This window comes from Carcharhinus amblyrhynchos, chromosome 21 (assembly GCF_965287045.1).
Source record: "Carcharhinus amblyrhynchos chromosome 21, sCarAmb.v2.hapA, whole genome shotgun sequence".
NCBI lineage: Eukaryota > Metazoa > Chordata > Chondrichthyes > Carcharhiniformes > Carcharhinidae > Carcharhinus > Carcharhinus amblyrhynchos.
In genome coordinates this window covers 17,944,463-17,968,749 of record NC_137344.1, presented here as the reverse complement: position 1 = coordinate 17,968,749, position 24,287 = coordinate 17,944,463, and the positions used below count along the sequence as shown (strand labels likewise).

The following is a 24,287-nucleotide window of genomic DNA, read 5'->3' as shown; positions in this document are numbered from 1 at the left end:
TGAACAGCTGTTCCCTCCCCACCCTGTCCAAACCCCTCACAACCTTATCACCTCAATCATGTTCGCCTCACCCCCTTTTATGCTCTAGAGAAAACAATCCAAGCTTATCCAGTCTCTCCTTGCTCAAATGCTCCATCCCAGGCAACATCCTCGTGAACCATCCCTGTACTCCCTGCAGTGTCATCACATCCTTCCTATAGTGAGGTGACCAGAACTGTACACACTATTCTAGCTGTAGCCTAACCAATGCTCTATCCAACTCCAATATTACCTCTTTGCTCTTATACTGTATGCCACAGCTGATAAAAGCCAGTGTGTCATATGCCTTTTCAACTATCCTGTCCACTTGTTCTGGAATTTCCTTCCTTAAACCCTTTAATTCTCCAGTTCTGTCTCCTTTTTAAGATGCTCCATCACCAAACATTTGGTTATATAATACCTTCTCCTTTGAGCTGCTGTCCTGGTTTTTATGCCCTCTCTCTCATTGAAATTTTTTTGTTATATGAAAGCTGGTTGTTTTAATGAAGTTAGCAAGATATCTGGTACAGCTTTTCTAATGCGATATAAACCTGTTTAAAAATAAATGATTCATCAATTTTACAGAAATCAGATCCCATATCCAGAAAGTTTGGGATCAGATATGTGCAGGATATGGGGATTTTACAGATTTTGGGATCTAGATCGAATGCAAGAAGTATAAGAAAAGAACAAAAGGATTTATTTCAAATTACCCCCAACAGGACTCCAGCTTTGAATGGTGGGTTTCCTCTGGGTGCTCCGGTTTCCCCCCACAGTCCGAAAGACGTGCTGGTTAGGTGCATTGGCCATGCTAAATTCTCCCTCAGTGTACCCGAACAGGCGCCAGAGTGTGGCGACTGTGGGATTTTCACAGTAACTTCATTGCAGTGTTAATGTAAGACTACTTGTGGCAAGAATAAATAAAATAGCCTTTTTTTTGGGTGCTTTGGATAGAAACATTTGGCAAGGTTTTAGGTACCAATTATATAAAAACCAGCTTACTCAGCTTTCCATTCTGTTTCTTTTCAATTTAAAAAAATTTTCAAGCTTATCAAAGTTTTAAAAAAAAGGCACATGTGACACTTGCCTTTATTAGCAAGCTGGATGGAGCTGTATTAAACACTCATTAGGCCACAGTTAGAGTACTGTGTGCAGTTCTGGTCACCATACTACGGGAAGGATATGATTGCACTAGAGAGGATGCAGAGGAGGTTCACTAGGATGTTGCCTGGGCTGGAATGTTTCAGCTATGAGGAGAGACTGGTTAGGCTAGTGTTGTTTTCCTGAGAGCAGAGAAGCCTGAGGTGGGGACCTGATTGAGGAGTATAAAACTGTGAGGGACATGGATGAAGTTTAAAGTTTATTTACTAGTCACAAGTAGGCTTACATTAACACTGCAATGAAGTTACTGTGAAAATCCCCCAGTCGCCACACACCGGCGCCTGTTAGGGCACCCTGAGGGAGAATTTAGCATGACCAATGCGCCTAACCAGCATGTCTTTCATTCTGTGGGAGGAAACCGGAGCATCCAGAGGAAACCTGCGCAGACGCGGGGAGAACAGGCTCCGTGCCGACAATGACCCAAGCCGGGAATCGAACCTGGGACCCTAACGCTGTGTGGCAGCAATGCTAACCACTGTGCCACCAGGCCGCCCGCTAGGGTGGATAGGAAGAAAATTTTCCCCTTGGTAGAGGGGTCAATAACCAGGGGACATAGATTTTAAGGAGATGGAATTTGAGAAAAACCTTTCTGCCCAGAGGGTGGTGGGAGTCTGGAACTCACTGCCATTTGAAGGATGGTTGAGGTGGGAAGCTTTTAGATAGAAGACCATGGACCATGTGCTGGGAAATGAGATTAGAATAAATAGGTGCTTGATGGCTGGCATGATGGGCCAAAGGGCCTTTCTCTGTGCTTAAAACTCTATGACTGTATGCAGCTTGTCTTGGAATACTTGACAATGGACGTTGTGCCACAATTCATGAGGAGCATGAGTTAGTTCGTAAAGATGTGCTCGTGCACGGGACACCAAAAAAAAGCTGGAATACGTCTGAATCATAAGACATTCTTTTGTCTGAATCGCAATGAAGCAAACTGAGACACCCCACCTGTCAACAGAACTGTTTGATTGTAACTGATGCACTTCGAAAACAGGAATGAGCCCAGAAAAAAAAGTTGCAATTACCCCTAATAAATTTAGGTGAAGCAAATCCTGCTGGTGCAGACTAGATGGGCTGAAGGGCCTTTTCTCTATGGGTGGGATTTTCCAGCTGCGCTTGCCCCAAGGCCGGAAAATCATGCCCAAGGTCAACGGACCTTTCACATGGTCTATGTCCTGCCCGCTACTGGTGGCTGGTGGGACGGGGAAATTCCATCCTACGACTCTATAAAGCATCTTCTTCTTTATTCCTCAACAAAACTAAGTTTAAAACACTCTGCATTTTATTTTTCATTCTGGAGGAAGGAGCAATTCCTCTTCAGTAAATGGACCAAAATCAGAAGAGTAAATATTGATTCTGCCCTGACTTGCTAAGGCTTAGAATCACTCAAAACCTTTGATCAATTAGAACATTACAGCACTGTACAGGCCCTTTGGCCCTCGATATTGCGCTAACCAGTGGAAACAATCTAATGACCCTCTAACCTAAACAATTCCAATATTATCCATGTGCCTATCCAGTGTAGCTTCATTGTCATTTGGTAAACCAGTTTATTTGAGTGGTTTAAAAATGGGCTAGCTTTTTTTTTATTTCAGTGTCACCATGACAAGGCACCATTTACCTGCTATCATGTTCAGAACCATTGCACAATATGAGGGATTTTTGATCTCGATTCGAGGAACCTGAGTAGGGCAGGGTACTTAAAAAAATACATGAGTACAATTTGATACAGGTTTACTGGACAAAAGGTTCATTGAATGGAACTAAAGCAAGTTCTTTTGGAAGTATGCAGTGACATATAGATTATTTAAGAAAGAACTTGTATTTTTAAAATGCCTTTGAGTAACCTTAGTGGCCAGTGAACAAGGTTTTGAAGTGTGGTCACTGCTGGAACATAAGACAATGTTGCACACAGCAAGGCTTCACAGTCAGCGATTCAATAAATGATCAGATGATTTTTTTTTCCCCTAGATGTTGGTTGAGGGATAAATGTTGGCCAGGAGACTAGGAAAACATTTCTGCTCTTCGATTTATTAATACAAAGGACAAAGAAAAGTACAGCACAGAAACAGGCCCTTCGTCCCTCCAAGCCTGTGCTGACCATGATGCCCTAACTAAACAATGAAAAAACCTTCTGCCCTTACTTGGTCCATATCCTTCCATTCCCTCCCTATTCATGTACCCATCCAGATGCCCCTTAAATGTTGCTTATGTGTTGCTTCCACCACTTCCTCTGGCAGCACGTTCCAGGCACCCGCCACTCTCTGTGTGAAAAACTGCCCCCACACATTTCCCTTAAATTTTCTCCCCCTCACCTTGAACCTGTGCCCCCTTGTTAATGACAGCATCACCCTTGGAAAAAGCCTCTAACTATTCATTCTGTTTATGCCTGTTATAATTTTGTAGACCTCTATCAGGTAACCATTAATCTTTCCAGTGAAAACAATCCTAGTTTATTCAACCCCTCCTCATAATCCTTGAGACCAGGCAACATCCTAGTGAACCTTCTTTGCACCCTCTCCAAAGCTTCCACATCCTCCTGGTAGTGTGGTAACCAGAACTGCATGCAATACTCCAAATGTGGCCTAACCAAGTTTTTGTATATCTGTAACGTGATTTCCCAACTCCTTGTGCTCTTGAAGGCAAGTATGCCAAATGCCTTCTTAATCACCTTGGCCACCTGTGCTGCCAACTTGTAGGGAACTGTGGACCTGCATGCCCAGATACCTCTGTATGTTGATGTTTCTAAGGGTTCTGCCATTTACAGTATAATTTACACTTAAATTTGATCCCCCAAAATGCATCACCTCACATTTATTAATTAATAAATTATTACTCTTTTTCCCCCTATTACTGGTGTGTGTGATACTCATGCACATGTCCAGAAATGCTTAAGAGTAGCCTTTATTTTTTATAAAATCTGCTTTAATGTTGATGTTTGAAAATATTCCTTTGTGAAAAGCTTTGTTTAATGATCTGAGCCTTTTCTGTTTTTAAAGTGCTGGAGAAAATTGGCATGAATTTCAAAACATCAGTAGTTTGGAAAGAGCTCTCTGCCTGTGTGAAGTCCAGTTGTTGATAACACACTTCTACTCAAAACTCATTTTGAAACAAAATATGTAACTTTAAAACATAAAACTGACTACATTTGCCTTTTATCTGTAATTCAATTATTACTTCAAATTTTTTATTTCACAATACACCACTTGCTTTTAGTTTTAGTTTGTTATATTGTTGCCGTAGTCTTGGGCCTTACATATTGCCGTAACTTGTACACATTAAAAGAACATTTTGGAACTTTCTATTATTTCTCATCTTCCTTGTTTAAGGCGTTATGGAGTCTCATCTTCATTAATGGGATAACCAAGGTCCCATGACATTACTTTTCATGTTACTGTGCAAACCATTGTGTTTTGCTTGTATTTCTATTTATTGCCCATCCCTAATTGCTCTTGAACTGAGTGGCTTGCTTAGAGGGCATTTTTAAGAGTCCACGAGATCGTAGACCATAAGATAAAGGAACAGAATTAAGCCATTTGGCCCATTGAGTCTGCCCCACCATCCAGTCATGGCTGATAAGTTTCTCAATCCCATTCTCCTGTTTTCTTTCCCCATAACCTTTGATCCCCTTACGAATAACAAAGCTATCTATCTCTATCTTAAATACACTCAATGACCTGGCCTTCGCAGCTTTCTGCGGCAATGAATTCCATAGATTCACCACCCAAGAGCCAATCAAATTGCTGTGGGTCTGGAGTCATACGAAGGCCAGACCAGTTAGGGATGACAGATTTCCTTCTCTAAAGTGAACCAGTGGGGTTTTTACCACAATCAACAATGATTTCATGGTCATTGTTAGAGTGCACATTTCATCATCTACCCTGGCCGGATTCAAACCCGTGCCCTTAGACATTTACCATGGATGTCTGGATTACTAATTCAGTGACAATACCACTCTACCACTGCCTCCCCATATATTGAGCACCGAGCTCTGGTGCTCCAAAGATGGATGGACAATGTTGGAAAGCTGCAATGTTTTTGAAAGCTTTTCATAGAGATCAACTGAATGAACAAAAAAGAAACATTTTTTTGCAAATAATTCTCTCATGCTAAAAATCAAAGACATTCCTATTAGCAAGTCCTAACTTTATACGTGTATGGCTAATCAATATTTGTGCACTGCTAGGTTTTTGAGGCTGATATGTGGGACATTGTGAATGTTGATGGTTTGGAAACATTACATTAATGTTAACAGCCAAAACAGGAGAATTAGTATTTTGATTTGATTTATTATTGTCATGTTAGCATACAGTGAAAAATCTTGTTTCTTGTGTGAAATACACACAAACCATACCGTTCATAGAGAAGGAAACAAGAGAGTGCAGAATATAGTATTACAGTCATAGCTCAGTGTAGAGAAAGATCAACTTAATGCAAGGAAAGTCCATTCAGAAGTCTGATGGCAGCAGGGAAGAAACTGTTCTTGAGTTGGTGGGTACGTGACCTCAGACTTTTGTACCTTTTTCCGATGGAAGAAGCTGGAAGGGAGAATGTCGAGGGTGTGTGGGATGTTTAATCATGCTGGCTATTTTTCCGAGGCAGTGGTAAGTGTGGATGGAGTCACTGGATGAGAGGCTGGTCATTCATCTCATTTGTGAAATCTGGGTATGTGTAAGTTGACTGTTGTATTCGGCTCCTCTGTACAAACAGCACCTCAGAAATGTTTGATTGGCAGTGCAGCACATTGGGATGACCTGAAGTCATAAACGCTGCAAAGTAAATTCTGTATTTCTCCCTGACAAAAGTGTTTTAACTTCATTTTCGTCTTTCTCTCTCGCACACAGAAACAAATACTGGATGGGAGCCTCGGTTTTGCTGCAGGGGTGAGTGTATAAAGAGACCTTCAATCGCTTTCTTGAAAGAAATGATATGACTAAAGTCCTTCTTTTAAATGAATACTTCTGCACGAATAACGGCTCATTTCAAAATAAAGTGATGAGAGCCAGATTGGGGGGGGGCGGAGGGGAATACTCTGAAAAAACCATTCTTTGAAGAGACCAGTACTGTAATGTTCATCTCACAAAGCTTGCATCAGGTGCAATTTATCATGAACTGCATTATGAAACTGGTGAAATAGTGTCAGTTTATCAGAGAGACGGACAGACTAGGCTGATAGCTAGTGAGGGCATGTGCTGATAGGAACGAATTAAAAGTCAGTGAGATTAATTTATTTTGAAATGTATTTGAAGGATGTGGGAGCAGGGAATGCTACGTTTCCGTGCTGATCCACATGAAGCGTATCATTGATGAGAAATGCCTATATTTATTTAATTTCCTCTGCTTTGCCCATAACTGTCTACTTTTAATCGTACCAGTGGAGGCTAGATAAGTACAAAGCGTTAGAATGATATGTTATTCCAATTAAATGACATGGAGTGGGAGAAGATTTATGGGGAGTATACACAATGGCATGGACTTCTTCCCGTGTTGTAAATTGTACATAATCTGTGTCACATTTTCATTTGCTATGTTGATTATCATTGAGGCCTTGGTGATTGAATCTGTCGCAGAATATCAAATTATGGGATGTTTCATGGCGCAAATTTCTCAGGAATGTGGTTGAGATTATTTAATGGTGGACCATTAAAACTGAGGGGAAGCGGAATCCTGGCACTACTTCTGAATATGAAATGACAGTGCATCACCCCACGGCATACCATTATGAAGAATGCTTTTAAATTTTAAACGTGTCCTGGCATTGTTTGTGTGATTTCCACATTTTATACTTCAATTTGATGCTAGTGTGCTGTTTTCCAAAAAAAAAGAAGTCTGCTCAATGTCCTTTCTTGATTAAAGCTTCCCTGAATGAATTGGTAGGAATCTTTTAACCGCGTCTGTATAACTTATTGAATCCCCGACTGCAGCTTTTCAGATTCTGATATTCTTCAGGGTGAAGGACTTATCTTTTTTCAAGTTATTGGGCACGGTTTGATAACAGGCAGTTTGAGATAAGTAGATCATTTGCTGTTGTTTGACTTCGTCCCCATGAGGCATGCTCCCCTTTTGATCAGCTTTGTTCCATTTGAACGTGCAGCCGTGTTGCAAATTCAGTCTGTTTATCTTCTTTGTTGCTGTTCACCATGCACTGTGTATTCAGATGAAACACAGGATCAAGGGTAGTGACTAACTCAGTCTGTTGACAGCAGTGTGCCATTTGTTAGGAAATGGGATCAAACTGCTGGAGTTTGAACTTTAAATGCAATGAAGTCTTTAAACCAAACAGTAAATACAATCTGATGTCAGTGGTCACACTTGAATGCAGACGCCTTGCCACAGCTATACTGAACCTCAGGTTGACCACATCTGGAGATCTGTCCAGTTCCTTGCGCTGTATCTTAGGATATATTGGCCATGGAAGAGATGCTTCTGATTTGTCATTGTTGTCTAACATCTGTATTTCTGCCAGTGTTTTTCTGAATGTGATTAACAATGTAATGATGACCAAATCATAGAATCGTGGAATCCCTACAGTGCAGAAGGAAGTCATTTGGCCCATCAAGTCTGCACTGGCCCTATCCCCATAACCCCATGCATTTACCTTAGCTAGTCCCCCTGACACTTGGGGACAATTTGGCATGGCCAATCCACCTAACCTGCACATCTTTGGACTGTGGGAGGAAACTAGGGGAAGTTTTCCATTTAGAGAATGGTGGGTGCCTGAGGAGATGGTAGAGGCAGGCATATTAGCAACATTTAAGAGGCCTCTGCATAGGTGAATGGATAGGGAGGGAATAGAGGGATATGGACTGAATAAGGGCAGAAGATTTTTTTAGTTTAGTTAGGGGATCATGATTGGCACAGGCTTGGAGGGCCAAAGGGCCTGCTCCTTTCTTTATTCTATGTTCCAGGATCTGAGTTAGGTGCCTGAAGAAATCCCCAGAACTGCCTGATCTTGGCCAGTCAGTCACAAAACGTTTACTTGGTGATTAGACAAGTGCAGTGTGTGGAACTCAGAATTACCTCAAATGCAAAAGGAGGCATAGTCACTCCCCCATACACAGTGAGTGCAGTTTACCTACTTTAATACGGGACTCAGAACCCAGGAAACAAAATGATAAATCCTTGTCCTTGTTGTGAAGCTTTACCCAAACAAACTTTCCTTGTTAAACACTCATAGCTTTGATGTTGGTGTTAAGAGGGAATGTGAGATAGTTCAGTTGAACGGTTATTATTTTTCCTGCCATTAAACAGTCCAGTAAGTTATACATTTTAAATTAAAAGAAAACTAAATTAAAGTTGCTTGGGAACTTCCTGAATTTGTCCAACTGAAAAGTGGTGACCGCACCCTTGTGAAACTTCTTCAGTAATCAGGATGCTTGCAATTTTTTTTGGCTGATCTCGGCGTAGATGTATCTTGTGGATCAGGGCGGCATGGTGGAACAGTGGTTAGCACTGCTGCCTCACAGTGCACCAGGGACCTGGGTTCGATTCCTGGCTTGGGTCACCATCTGTGTGGAATCTGTACATTCTCCCATGTCTGCATGGGTTTCCTCCAGGTGCTCCCAGTTTCCTCCCACAGTCTGAATGACATGCTGGTTAGGTGTATTGACTACGCTAAATTCTCCCTCGGTTTTCCCCAAACAGGCACCGGAGTTTTTATTATAATACCAGACTTGTCAAGTAGAAGGCAAAGCCTCAAAGTTTATTTATTACTGTCACAAGTAGTCTTAAATTAACACTGCAATGAAGTTACTGTGAAAATCTCCTAGTCGCCACACTCTGGCAAGGAAACTGGGAGCACCCAGAGGAAACCCACACAGAGACGTGGAGAATGTACAGACTGCACACAGACAATGTCCCAAGCTGGGAATCGAACCCAGGTCCCTGGCGTGCTGTGAGGCAGCAGTGCTGACCAGTGTGCCATCATGCCACCCTGATCTACAAGTTACATCTACGCTGAAATGAGCCAAAAAAAATTGCAAGCATCCTGATTGATGAAGAAGTTTCACAAAGGTACGGTCACCACTTTTCAGTTTGACAAATTCAGGAAGTTCCCAAGCAACTCTAACCTTGGCTTTTTTGATTTAACATGTATAACTTACTGGACTGTTTAATGCCAGAAAAAATAATATGATCATGGCTGATCTGATCCTGGTCTCAAGCTGCACTTTCCTGCCTGTTCTTCACAGCTCTTTATCCTGCTTTTCATCTGAAACACATCTTCTTCTTTTTTGAATCTGTTGATTGATTCTCCCTCCACTGTTTTAGTGTATGTGTCATCACATTCTCCAATCAAACGATAAAAGGGAAAGGGTGATAGTCATAGAAATGGGCCATCTGTTTCCAGAACAATTGAGTATAGATTTTTAAAGTTTCTGCAGAAGTCCTCCCAGTGCATGCTGGGAGTAGTATGTTCGGTTCTGCTTCCGTTTAGACAAAATAAAGGTGGCGTACATGATAGGCCACATACACTGAAGTGACTTCCCTTTAGGGCAAGTGCATTATTGTGAATATGTGTATAAAACAAATATCAGTCCACGTATGGGTGCCAGTCCATATGCTGTTTTATTGTCCTACTTTTGCTCTGAATGCACATGTTCGTGTATTGTCAATGTGACCTGCCACCCTTAAAGGTCTGTGTACACATACTCCCGACTCTCTCTCTTCCTGCAACCCACCCCCATTAAAAATTGTGCTGTTTACTTTACATTGCCTCTCCTTATTCTGTCTGAGAAAATGAATTCACACTTCTCAGTAATAAATTTAACCTGCCAAGAGTCTGGCCATTTCACCTCAATTCTGTTAATATTCTCCTCGGTGTTTGCTACGCTTCCTTGTTTCATACTGTATGCAAATATTGAAAGTATGTACTCTATGCCCAAGTCATATATGTATGTATGTGTGTGTATATACATATATATCGTAAGTAATACTGACAAAATATTTACAGGGATAAGGATAAACTGTTTCCACTGGATGAGGGTTCTAGAACCAGGGGCCATAATCTAAAAAAACTGGGGCCAATCCATTCAGGAGACACCTTTAAAAATCACTTCCACACACAGAGAGTGCTGGAGACTTGGAGCACTCTTCCTCAAATGGTGGAGTGTTGGTGCAATTGTTAAGTTTAAGTCTGAGAAAGACGAACTTTTATTGAGGAGGGGTTTCAAGGGATATGGGCCTAGGGTAGGTACATGGAGTTAGGCCACAGATTAGCTATGATCTTATTGAATGGTGGAGCGGGCTCAAGGGGCTGAATGGCCTACTCCTGTTCTTATGACTCCTGGGGAACACCTATGAATACTTTCCTTTCACATGAAAAATGTTTTCTTTGGAAGGAACTTTTTAAATGCAGATGATAGAAACATAACACAACTTACTCCAACTCATAAATCAAAACAAGGGTTGAATAAAGAAACTTCATTATTCCAAACTTGGGGCCTCATCCTCGGCTAATCCAAGTTCTCCACAATTCCCAACAGATTCTTATTGATAGTGAGTCAGCTGGTTAGCTGACCATCACATCAATCTGTAATTGGTTCCATGGTTTACTGGATCAGCTGACTCTTACAGCTTGCTACCATTGCTCACATTACATCCGATACAAAGTTGTCATCAGTTGCATTCTAACAAAGAACACCTACTCACCACTACTCTCTGCTGCCTTTCTTTTAACCAGTTGCACATCCACGTTAGCAATGATCTTTTAATTACATGGGCTTGAATTTTACTTGCGTCTTTTACCTGGTACTTTGTAAAAGGTTTTTTGAAAGCCCATACTATTACAGCAACCAGACAATGTTCATCACTCTTTTCCATTGCTTTATCAAAGTGCTCAATAAAGTTTGTCAAGCATGATTTGCCTTCAACAAATCCATACTACATCTCATTTATTAGCCCTGTACTTTTCTGAGTCCAATTAATTTTAAGTTCCCAGCATCAACATTGGCTGAGTGGCCTTTAGTTGCTGGGTTTATCCTTCTTCCCTTTTAGTTATTTGGTGGCACAGAACTTGAGTATTGCTTGAAAAAAAAGAGAAATATCAAAGTTTTTCATCCTGCATTCATCAAGACATTTCGTAAGAACACCAGTATAAGAGGAAAATTCAGTCGCTGAAGGTAAGCATGCAGGTGCAGCAGGTAGTGAAGAAGGTAAATGTTGGCCTTCATAGCGAGGGAGTTTGAATGTAGGAGCAGGGATGGCTTGCTGCATTTATGTAGGCCTTGATGAAGGCACACCTGGAATATTGTATGCAGCTTTGATCTCATCTGAGGAAGGATGGTCTTGTTATTCAAGGAGTGCAGTGAAGGTTTACCAGATGATTCCTGGAATGAGGGAATTTCTTCACCCAGAGAATGGTGGGCCTGTGGAATCCTCTACCACAGAAGTGGGCAAAACATGGGGGGAACTTTCCCGTCTGCCCCCCATGGGATTCGTAACAGATGAGGGGCTGGCTGTGCCACATAAACACGGTAGCTACAAGAGCCAGTCAGAGACTAGGAATACTGCGGCGAGTAACTCACTCCCCAGAGCCTACCCACCATCTACAAGGCACAAGTCAGGAATGTGATGGAATATTCCCCATTTGCCTGGATGGGTGCAGCTCCAACAACACTCAAGAAGCTTGACACCATCAAAGACAAAGCAGCCTGCTTGATTGGCACACATCTATGAACATTCAATCCCTCCACCACTAATGCTCATTAGCAGCACTGTGTACTATCTACAAGATGCTCTGCAGCAATTCACCAAAGATCTTCAGACAGCACCTTCCATGGTGCAGGGTTGATTCAGTAGTTTACAAATGGCAGAGAGAAGCCTGTTCAATAAAACATTTGGTTGTTGAAAGAATGTGAAATCCACATCATGTTGCACAGGCAAGAACTGGACTCTTAAAGTAAGATAATGATCTTCACTGAGTACACTCTGCAGCTGATTTGGACTTTGATTCTTTTCTGTGTGATTGGACCTTTGTTATTTGCAGTTGGAGCAGGTGAGTGCAGTGGCAGTGGGGGATATAATGGTCTGATCAGTGGCTTTTTGTTGTGATGGACGTTTCCACTTTGAGGTGATTTGGCCATGCTTGTAACATTTTAGCAATTTATATCTGTCACTACCAACTCCAGTACCCTTTGGCGTCTTAAAAGTTGATCACAAAGTTGGACAGTGACGATAGTTAAACTACTTTCTAATCTGAATTGCTTTGAAAAACTGGTAGTCGTGTATATACCTGTGTTGGTACTATATCTGCAGTGCCCGCATCAACCCCAGCCCATGGGTTTGTTCTTGAATGGAACATATGTGTACTTGTGGATCACCATGCCAACTGGAGGAATAATTTTGGTAAACTCCGTGACATCATTGTGGAAGTCGGAAGATCTGTGGTACAGTAAACCTCAGAGGTCAAAACCCTCTTTCTTTGAAAAGCTGAGGACTGTTTTCAGCAGAATAACAAGCAGTTTTATGACTTGATGGAGCAGCTCTGAACAAGCAGTCCTGGATAATAACGCTGTGTTGTTCCAGTCACCAGCTGCGCACAAACTGACGTCATTGTAAACATCTTCAGGCTCTCCATTGTGATGGATGCGGCAGTCCCAATATTTGCCCAGGGAGGCTGCTGAAATGACACTCCAAGCTTCCCTTCTCGCTGTAGCTGAAGACAGTAAATGCTGCAAACAGTCAGCGTGTCCGTCTATGGGGAGAACAGATATGAAAGTCTCTGATTTCGACTGGCAGATAACCACCTGGGAAATACTTCAATTGTAAACACAATGAAGGGCCCAGCACAAAATGGTTTTGAAAGCTGCAACTTTAGTGTCATGAGCTAATGATCATTGCAAACTGATCACTGAAGTCACTCTAGCTACTGAAAGCATCTTCAGAAGTGAAGTAACTTCTTGCTGTTCTTTTCTGGATCTGTGTTACAGTCAGTTCTGTAAGAGATTCTCACTACTTCACTTAAATGGGAGAACTCCCTGCTCTTCTCTGAATGATGATTGACTACATTTTATGGTCCCCTTGAGTTAATTAGGGCCTCATTTTTACCATTGAGCAAGCATTGCTTTGAAGGGTCAGCCTCGATTTTTGCACCCAGGTTCTCGGACCTGAGGTGTCAACCTTAAGTCTTCTGTACTAATGCAAATCCTTTGGTGGTTTTACCCCTCTGATATTTTCCCTTGAAGGGGCTCTTTCATGCAAAGGATATAGCTCTGTCACTCAAAAGTCCAACCTTCATTTTAGTGGCCGGATTGGAACAATTGGTAGAATATTTAACCATGGGACATCCCATTGTAGATGAGTTGTATTATGTATGACCTTCCAAGTGTATTTTGTGGCTGGGTAGCTGGAACCATAATGATGCACCTTGAGTATCACTGTGGCCACAATAAGCTAATTCAGCATTGTGTCAGGATCAATCTTGGGAACCTGTTGCCGTAAACCCTTCAATTGCCAAGTTGCTACTTTTTATTATTTACACCAAAGATCCTTAGCTCCTTCCAAACCCATGACCACTTTGATCTAGAAGGACAAGGGCAGCAGATACATTGGAACACCACCACCTTCAAGTTCCTATCCAAGTCACCCACCATTCTGACTTGGAAATATATCACCATTCCTTCACTGGGTCAAAATCCTGGAATTCTCACCCAATGGCATTGTGGGTGAACCAATAACATGTGGATTGCAGCGATTCGAGAAGGCAGTTCACCAGCACCTTCTCGAGGCCAACTAGAGATGGGCAATGAACACTGGTTAGCCATGACGCCCATGTCCCATGAATGAATCGTCATTTTGCTAATAAACTGCTTTGTAGAACCTCCTCTATTGCTCTCTGGGAATCTAAATTGACAATATCCATAGGCAGTCTCTGTTCAATGACCTCTTCAAAAAATTAACTGGATTAGACAGACCTGAGCTAGCCTTTACTAATCCATACTTACTCTTTGGCCGGCTCGTATTTGTTCAAAAGCTCAGTCACTCTGTTCCAGATTATAGAATCTAGTCACTTCTCTACAACTACCTGTTTCCTCAAATGAAAGTATAAAATGCTGGAGAAACGCTGCAGGTCTGGCACCATCCGTAGAGAGAGAGACACAGTTAACATTTGGAGTCCAAATGATCCTTTTACAGAGGGTTGGAAATGTCATGAATTATATGGTTGGAGAGGCAGGTGGGGCAGAATAGAAGGATCATAGAATCCTGACAGTGCAGAAGGAGGCCATTCAACCCATCAAGACAGCACCGACCACAATCCCACCCAGGCCCTATTCCTGTAACCCCGCATATTTACCCTGCTACTTCCCTGAGACTAGGGTCAGTTTAGCATGGCCAATCAATCTAAACTGCACATATTTTGACTGTGGAAAGAAACTGGAGCACTTGGAGGAAACCCACGCAGACACGGGGAGAATGTGCAATCTCCACATGGACAGTGACCAGAGGCCAGAATTGAACTCGGGTCCCTGGCGATGTGAGGCAGCAGTGCTAACCCCTGTGCCACCAAGAACATAGATATGTCGAGCAAAGGAGAGATTGACAAAGATGTCATGGATATAAGGCAAGGAGAATGTTAATGGTGCCATTAAGGATTGAAGAGTGCTAATAGTGGCAAAAGGTAGCAGAATGTGTTAATAGGAGAACAAAGGTTAGTGCTCAGTGGGAGCAAAACTAAACAAGAAGGGATAGGTGGCCATGACGGGTCAGGGTTGGATTGTGTTGGGGCAAGCTAAGGAAACTGAAAAACAAAAGAGATGGGTGGGTGGGTGGGGGGGGGGGTGCGCGGGGGGGGGGGGGGGGGGGGGGTGTGCGCGCGCGGGGGGGGGGGGGGGGGTGCGCGGGGGGGGGGGGGGGTGCGCGGCGGCGGGGGGGGGGGGGGGTGCAGGGGGGGGGGGGTGCGCGGGTGGGGAGGTGTTCAAGATGGGGGGGAAAATTTGCAGTCTCACATTGTTGAGTCCAGCAGGCTCTGACATGCTTAATGGGAAGTTGAGGTGCTGTCCCTCCAGATTGAGTTCGGCTTTCTGTTTCCTCAGTTCCTACTCTCACCTCCCCCACAATTGTCCAATCCAATTCTTGAACCTGGAGAGCATTCAATAATTAAGATTGATGCAGTTTACAATTTCTTCACAAGTTTCTTTTAACGTTCTGTTCTGGATATTTGTCTGTCTTCAGTCTCCATCACCATTTCCGTATTCATGTTAAATCCAAATAGTTCTTCACCTGGGCTTCGGTCCTTTTATTTGCACCATTTATATTTTGACATCCTCCTGCACTATAAAAACATAAATCCAATATTAATTTAGCAAGCCTGCTATTTCCTTATTATTCATTATTGTATCGTTTAAACCTGTTTAATGAGCCTGCATTGTCCCTTGCCATTCTGTTTTCCTAATATGTTTATGAAAATGTTTACTATTCCTTTGACATTCCTTGCAATTTTATTCCGTCTTTGCAGACTTGCTTTCCAGGCTGTGCCCCATTGATTATTTTAACTCTCCCAATCTGGCTTTTCTTGTAGCTTGACATTTGACAATCCCTTCATCAGGTCAGTGAGGCAGCTTACTGTGCCCACTCCAGTCCAACGCCGGCATTTCCACATCCTTTTCTCCTGTCACAACCTCTGCTCGAGGCTTTTTGCTTTCAATCTGAGCTCTCTTGGTTTTCAGTAACTTTTTGGTGGATTCCAATATTCCAGGTACCACTTTCCAGACTGTAATGAACTGTTTACAGCCTGGAGGCATCAAATAGCGGTCCGTTCTGAATACATTTTGCTCCCCATGGCTCCACCAGCACATCGATCACACCATCCAGAATGCGACATTCACATCAATTTTCAATTACTGACCAATTGCCAAGCTATTTTAGTTGTTTTGAGGACAGATGCATGTTCAGGACTGTGATTCCTGAACTGAGACTGGTTCTGGTATCAATATAATGCAAAAATGTGAATGAAGGGAGGGTGGCACTGTAGTTAGCACTGCTGCCTCACAGCGCCGTGGATCCAGGGTTCAATTCCGACCTTGGGCGACTGTCTTTGTGGAATTTGCACATTCTCCCTGTGTCTGCGTGGGTTTTCTCCGGGTGTTCCAGTTTCTTCCAAAGCTGTGCAATTTAGATTGATTGTCCATGCCAAATTGTCCCTTAAGTATGTGGGGTCGTAGGGAAAGATACACACTCATTTTTCAAATGCAGAACTAGCAGATAGAATTGTTGAGTTGGTGATCACATCCCCTCCCCTGGAAGCATGCATAGACATTGAAACAGAGAAAACAGGAATAGAAGTTGGCCATTCTGCCCTTTTGAGCCTATTCCATCATTCATTATAATCATGTATCATCTTAATTCAATTCAGTAGGTTGAGCCTGTTTGCTGCCCATACTCTTTGATCCCCTTCATCTCAAGACCTATATCTAACTCCTTCTTGAAAACATACAATCTTTTGACCATTCCAGAAAGATTTTCTACAAACGCCTGAAACATACAGCATCAAAGAGCTACTTGAATATGGACGCAAGTGTGAAGTGGTCTGCACGGGTCAGGAAAACTTACACATCCTCAGTACCACCTCAGTTGTTGACGTGCTAGAAGACCCAAACTTCGCACAACACGTGGAAAGTGTGGCATTCTGCATGCACCAAGAAAATGCCCAGCTTTCCATCGATTCTGCAAGGCACGTGGCAGAAAGGACCATTGGCAGCGGCGGTGAGCTAGATAAATGGCTGATGTAGCTACAAACAGCTGTGCACTGATCCAAACAGACTATACTCAAAGGTATCGTCAAGCAATAAGAATGACCATTCAGTGTCCCATCAGAAACGTATACATGAGGTGATTGTGCAATCCATCGTCACATTTGGTTTGTCAATGAGCTGAAGAGCGGTGAACCCATGTTTAACACTGTCAATTTCATGGAAAATGCAGACATCATCACACCATTCGAAGTGTTTGCCAAGATTCAAATTATCTGCCCGAAGAATATTGGTTACTAATTGTTATTGGCCAAGATTGTCATAGGTCCAAGTCCCATATCCTACCTCTGCAAATTCTAAAAGATATGTATCCAGACATGGGGGGCCATAGTGAAATCTACCACTGTGTATCTTTCCGCACATGGCAGTTTATTAATTCCACGTACAGGATCCATAGTCCTGGAGTACATGTACAATCAATCCTCCTGGGCGTTACAGACATTCTACATTGTAGAGGCTAAAGGCTCAGTTAGTCGAGCAGCATCCCATGGACTCCATAGGATCAGTCAGACCTCATACAGCAAATTAAACTCAGGAATTACTTCTATCACCTTAGTTCATGACATAACATCAAAATATCCAGAATGCCTCGACAAAATTGGCAGTTACAAGGGAGCTGCAACATTATGCTTGCAGGAGAATGCACGCCTGTTAATTGATCAGGTATTTTTGTGCAATACAAATGTCAGCAGCTACAAGAAGAAACAGCGAAATATGCGGTACAACATAAACTATGGAAAACCATATTTGAAGGATGGCCTCATTCAATTCGGCATATCCACAAGTACGCAACATTGTTTTGACTTTATCGGGATGAGCTTGGCATCTCGCGGGAAGTTATTTTTAAAGACAGGCAGGTCATCATACTGGAATCTTTGTGACCATATTTTCTTCAACAGCTTCATCACTCACACGCATGGGCATAGATTGGATGAGAAGACTCGCTAACGAGATAATCGATTGGCTGGATATGAACAATAACATTGAAGACATTGTTGGGAACTGCAAGGCATATCAAGAGCACGTGCTAAGTCAGCACAAAGAAGCATTGATTCCACATGAAGTTCTACCCATTCTGATCCAAAATTACGTCCAACCTCTTTCATGCCCATGGCATTAATTTAATCGGCATCATTGACTACCAATATCACATTATTCAACAATTGCACAACTGATACACGCACGCTAAATGCTATTCTCGGTTTACTTGGTGTGTCTAGTGACATCATTACAAATAGCTGTCTGCAATTCATTAGTGGGCAATTTCAGAATATGTGAGAAGTGGAGGACTGATCATACTACTTCCCCTCCTCGTTGCCCTAAATCGAATGGCATTGCTGAATGGGTGATTTGCACAGTGAAAGCTCTAGTTCTCAAATGTTGATACACCAAACAAGATTACACGTTGCATTGTTATACCCGAAAGCAACACCTTTTAAGTGCAACTATTCTTTCACCAGCAGAGCTCGTGTTTTGCAGACCAGTGCATACCAATTTATCTATTCATCCCCATTCTACTTTCCCAGAAATTAGGTAGCAACTTTTAAAGTTACAAGAGAAGATGAGCAATGTGTACAATAAAAGTGTAAGTACCAAATTACCAAGTTTACATTTGGACAGCACATTCACACCCAGGACCCCACAGAAGGTACGTGATTCTTCCCAAACCAAGGTTCGTATGAAGCCATTGCACACAAAGGCGCAATGGGAGGTGTAACTGAGGACAAATCAGATTCTCAACCATCTATTGCATCTTGGACAAGATCCAAAATAAAACTAGGAACAACATCCAAGAATGACAATCCCAGAGACGACTGCAAACAATTAAAGATACCTCCAGACAAGGTTATCATTACAAGATCTGGGTGTAGCAGCAGATTACCTCTGTGCTTTAGAGTCTGAGAGATTCAACAGTTCTTTAAACTGATGTAATGGCAACAAAGTGTGAACATGTATATCGTTCTGCTGCTTTGGAGGTGGTAAGGAAGCATCTTTAAAAGGAAAGGGGGATGTTACAATTTGCCTTTTAGGGATAGTGGTGTATCATCACTAGAAGGCAAGTGTGATCCACCCCCAGTTTCACCTTGGCCTTGTGGGCTGAGCATTGTTGCTGATGTCTTCAAGCTTTCTATCTTTGTATCTTCCTTGAGAACCAGTCATTTTTCACCCTTCAAGGCTCAGAGTTTCACAATGAATCCTTTGTCTTGCACTCTGGCTGAACTAGATATCTTACTGTTAGGACATCAATTCCTCAAATGGCACTTGCTTGGGTGCAGGAATTTATAAACCTCTTCCTGAACTTTAAAAGAATGATGCCTTCATCACTTTCATCAGCTCATGGAGGCCACTTGGAGGTTTTGAATGCCTTTTTCTAATGCATTCAATCTTTTTTCAGGAGAAACCTGGATACAGTGTCTGCAGGAGACAGGACACTGAAGGGACATCCGAGATATTGAGGCCAAAGGAATCAATGGGAAGAATTAAGATTAGGGGTGACTAGGAGGTGCCTTCTCTTGCTCTGGGAGATCACATGGTTGGGCCATGGTACAGGCGACAGAATAGTGGATATGTTTTGACACACCTTGTGAAACAGCAAACAACCAGGGGCAATATGGTGGCAGTGGTTAGCACTGCTGCCTCACAGCGCCAGGGACCTAGGTTCGATTCCTGGCTTGGGTCACTGTCTGTATGGAGTTTGCACATTCTCCCCATGCCTGCGTGGGTTTCCGCTGGGCACTCAGGTTTCCTCCCACAGTCCAAAGATGTGCAGGTTAGGCAGATTGGCTATGCTAAATTGCCTGTTGGTGTCAGGGGGATTAGCTAGGGTAAATGCATGGGGTTATGGGGATAGAGCCTGGGTGGTCTTGTGGTCGGTGCAGATTTGATGGGCCAAATGACCTCCTTATGCACTGTAGGATTCTATACCAGATGTTTCCACAGCCACTTCTGTCTCCTTAATTCCAAGAGTTGTGTTCACTCATTTTTCACTTGTGCCTACTTTTCCAGCAGTGGGGAACAGAACTACTTTCTCATTGACTGAGGATGGTGAAGATGGGAAGGTTGATGATGAAGAGCATTGTCCACGAAGAATGAGGAAGTCATTGCTGAGAGCAGCCACGATTGATCACTCCTCCCACATTCTTCTCCCTCAGTACATCTCAGTTCAGTGCTGCTGGTTTGAGCTCAATGCAGCAACAATATAACTGAGCCTTGTATTTCCCATTTGAACTTGTCCTTGCTGCAGTGAGTATGTGTGAAACCAGGAAATTTGGGTGTATGGTGACAGTGGCTGCTATAATGTGAGCTGCTAATTGAGGCAGAACTTTTTAGAGATTTTTTTTGGCATAGAGGTAGCTTGTACCTCAATATTCTGGCGACAAGGAGTACTTGCTCCTGCTCTGCACTGAAGTTCCACTGGAAATAGCACAGAATTTCAAAGCTCGCATCTTTAAAATTGTTACATCTGTTCTATATAGTAATCTTGAATATGCAAATACTTTTGCAACCCAGTCTTAATGATTTTTGGTTTGAGTCTTGTGATGCTTTTCCTTTGCTTTTAATTCCCTTTTTACTTTACCATCAGGCTGCTTAATTTCATAGTTGACTTTTTATGCAAGTGGCTTGCAATTTATCTATGATAATAGGGTCCTGTTATAATTGAAACCATTTGCTGGAACACATTTTCCTATGATGTGTTATCATGCTGTGACTTATTGTCAAAGGATTATTTTTGTAATCTGTAAAACATACAGGAGGCCAAATGCAACATGTGCATGTGTTACAAATGATTCCAGCTTTCCTTCGATAAATTGTGTTTTGACTGCAGCCTCTCAAGTATTTGAAGGAATTGAGTGGAGTTGTGTTTGCCTGGTTATAAACAATGGTACTTACTGCGCAAGTGAAGTCAGTCCGTGGGACAGCTGTCGCAGTGTTTAGGAAGTGTTGCTGGGATAATGGGGGTCATCAATTTAATTCTGTTGATAGCCTCCAAGAAGGAGAGGCGGTGGTGTAGCGGTATTGTCACGGCAATTGTAATCCAGAGTCCTGGGGCATAATCTGGGTTCAAATCCTACCGTGGCAGATGGTGACATTTTGAATTCAGTAAAAATTTGGAATTAAGAGCCTGATGATTACAAAGCCATTGTCGATTGTCAGTAAAATCCATCTGGGGCAGCACAAGTAGGCTTACATTAACATTGCAATGAAGTTACTGTGAAAATCCCCGTGTCGCCTCACACTGCCGCCTGTTTGGATACACTGAAGGGAGAATTCAGCATGGCCAATGCACCTAACCAGCATGTCTTTCAGACTGTAGGAGGAAACTGGAGCATCCGTAGGAAACCCTTGCAGACACGGGGAGAATGTGCAGTCTTCACACAGTGTTCCAAGCCAAGAATTGAACCCGGGTCCCTGGTGCTGTGAGGCGGCAGTACGAACCGCTGTCCCACCGTGGGGTTCAATTCCCTCATTCTGGCTGAGGTAGATTTTGGACTTGCCTCTTCACGCTTCCCCATGCTGATGCACCTCAAACTGCATAACTAAATATCCTGGTCCAACACCGAGAGGTGCCTAAGGTCCCTCTGTGTCTAATTACCTTCCACTCTATTTTATTTTGCGTTGGAAGTGACAAGCCGGAAAGTTTATCAAAGAGAATTATTTTCGGCAGAATGTGATGGATCACAATTTGCTCCGGGTGCAACAGAAATTTTGGCAGGCCAGAGTGTGTGACATTTTTTTTTAGTGTAAATGCTAGACAAGAATAACTACCTCAATCCTCCCTCTGCAGTTTGACAGCGTTCACTGGGCCATTTCTTCCACCCCCAACTCTCTGAAATAATGAATAACAGATGGACATGGCACCTATTATCTGTTGTGGAAAGCAGAGTGGGTTCCTGCAACTGGATCCAATTTACCTTGAGGAATTGCAGAGTAGAATTGGCAATGACCTTTGTCATTTATTACTTCACGTCCAAAGGTTATTGAACACCAACCAACCAACCACAACGCAAACGCACTGGCAAAAAAAAAATCAAATTGGTACATATGTGAACGGTGCTTGATAATTGTTATTGATTCTAAGGCAGTAATCTAATTTTAAGGCTCAGTTAACAAGTCCAAGCTGCCTTGCTGTCGTGGGTTGTGATGTGATTTGAGCTTTTGTGATTAAATCAGTTTTATTAACCATTTCCATAGGCGAGTAGATCCTTCACTGAGTCTCCCAATGAAGGGAGGAACCCAACAGTAACTACCTGGTGGGTATCTTGTGTGATTTTTTTTTTGTGTTGAGTCTCATTGCACATGCTTATTATTAAAATGCTTATTATTAAAATGCTTATTATTTTTGAAGTTTCTTTATTAGTGTCACAAGTAGGCTTACATTAGCACTGCAATGCAGTTACTGTGAGAATGCCCTTGTCACCATTCTCTGGCGCCTGTTTGGGTACACTGAGGGAGAATTTATTCTGACAAATTTATTGGAGTTATTGGAGTTCTGTGAGGATGTGTCTAGGGCGATGGATAGAGGAGAGCCGGTGGATGTGGTGTTTCTTGATTTTCAGAAGGCGTTTGATAAGGTGCCGCACAAGAGGCTATTACAGAAGGTCAGGGGGCATGGAGTTGGGGGTAGGGTGTTAGCGTGGATAGGGGATTGGCTGTCAAATAGGAGGCAGTGTGTGGGGGTCAATGGGTGCTATTTGGATTGGCGGTTGGTGACTAGTGGAGTGCCCCAGGGGTCGGTGCTGGGGCCTCAGCTATTTACCATTTATATAGATGATCTGGAGGAGGGAACCGAATGTATGGTGTCGAAATTTGCTGATGACACCAAGATTGGTGGAACGGCAAATTGTGCGGAGGGTGTGGAAAGTCTGCAGAAGGATCTAGATAGGCTGGGTGAATGGGCCAGGAACTGGCAAATGGAATTTAATGTTGGCAAGTGTGAAGTTGTCCACTTTGGTAGGAATAATGGTAGGAAGGACTGTTACTTACGTGGCGAAAAACTGCAGCATGCGACGGTGCAGAGGGACCTCGGGGTCCTTGTGCATGAGTCACAAAAACTCAGCCTACAGGTGCAGCAGGTGGTCAGGAAGGCGAATGGGATGCTGGCCTTCATAGCAAGGGGGATTGAATATAAAAGTAAGGAGGTCTTGCTGCAGCTGTATAAGGCATTGGTGAGGCCGCAGCTGGAGTACTGTGTGCAGTTTTGGGCGCCACACTTACGCAAGGATATTTTGGCCTTGGAGGGAGTGCAGAGGAGGTTTACTAGGCTGATACAGGAGTTGAGGGGGTTGAGCTATGAGGAGAGGCTGAGTAAACTAGGCTTGTACTCGTTAGAGTTTAGAAGAATGAGGGGAGATCTCATTGAGACATATAAGATGATGAATGGGATGGATAGGATAGAGGTGGAGAGGCTCTTCCCGCTGAGAAAGGACAGTAGGACTAGAGGGCACAGCCTCAAGATGAAGGGGGGCGCGGTTTAGAACAGAGTTGAGGAGGAACTTCTTCACTCAAAGGGTGGTGAATCTCTGGAATTCTCTGCCCGTTGAAGTGGTGGAGGCTGCCTTGCTAAATATATTTAAGACGCGGGTTGATAGGTTTTTGGTAGGCAAGGGGACTAAGGGTTATGGGGAGAGGGCGGGAATGTGGAACTGAGAAATGACAGATCAGCCATGATCTTATTGAATGGCGGGGCAGGCTCGAAGGGCTAGATGGCCTACTCCTGCTCCTATTTCTTATGAGAATTTAGCATAGCCAATGCACCTAACAAACGCATCTTTCAGACTGTGGGAGGAAACCGGAGCACTTGGAGGAAACCCACACAGACACTGGGGGAATGTGCAGACTCCACACAAACAGTGAGCCAGGCCAGGAATTGAACCTGGGTCCCTGGCGCTGTGAGGCAGCAGTGCTAACCACTCTGCCCTCCACTCATCTTATTGCACAGGAAACTTAGGTATATATTATGATAGTCACAGTGGATCACCAATAGACTCCTCTTGTGGGCCTTGCCACGAGAAGGCGCGGTGGGTTGGTGGGGGGGGAGTGGTGTGGTTTAAAACCAGCTGGCTCCACTCAGGCCAGCAGCAAAAGACTTTGGGCTGACCTGTACGCAGCAGCCGCCAAACAGCACTTTGAGCACATTGTAAATAAAGGATAATGGTGACCGAAGACTGGCCTTGGTTAGATTATTACAGCATAGAACCAAAGCTAATGCTACAAATCTAAAAACAGGAGACATTTAGAAAAGGTCCATCAAGTTGATGGGCATCTGAAAGGAAGAGGAACAGAGTAAAACTGATGAAGAATGCCACTTGATTTGCTCATCTGCCATTTTGTTTAGATGCTGATTGGCTGTACTTTTAAGGATGA

General features: G+C 43.1%; 1 protein-coding gene across 2 annotated transcripts in view; it reads left to right on the top strand.

Annotated features, from left to right (window-relative positions):
• The window catches only part of slc39a11 (solute carrier family 39, member 11), a 701,093-nt gene that overhangs the window by 13,875 nt on the left and 662,931 nt on the right, over positions 1 to 24,287 (top strand). For both annotated transcript variants that reach the window (XM_080209531.1, XM_080209530.1), the window contains exon 2: positions 6,021 to 6,059. In XM_080209531.1, the coding sequence (XP_080065657.1) occupies positions 6,021 to 6,059 (39 nt within the window). The remainder of the gene's footprint in view (positions 1 to 6,020; positions 6,060 to 24,287) is intronic.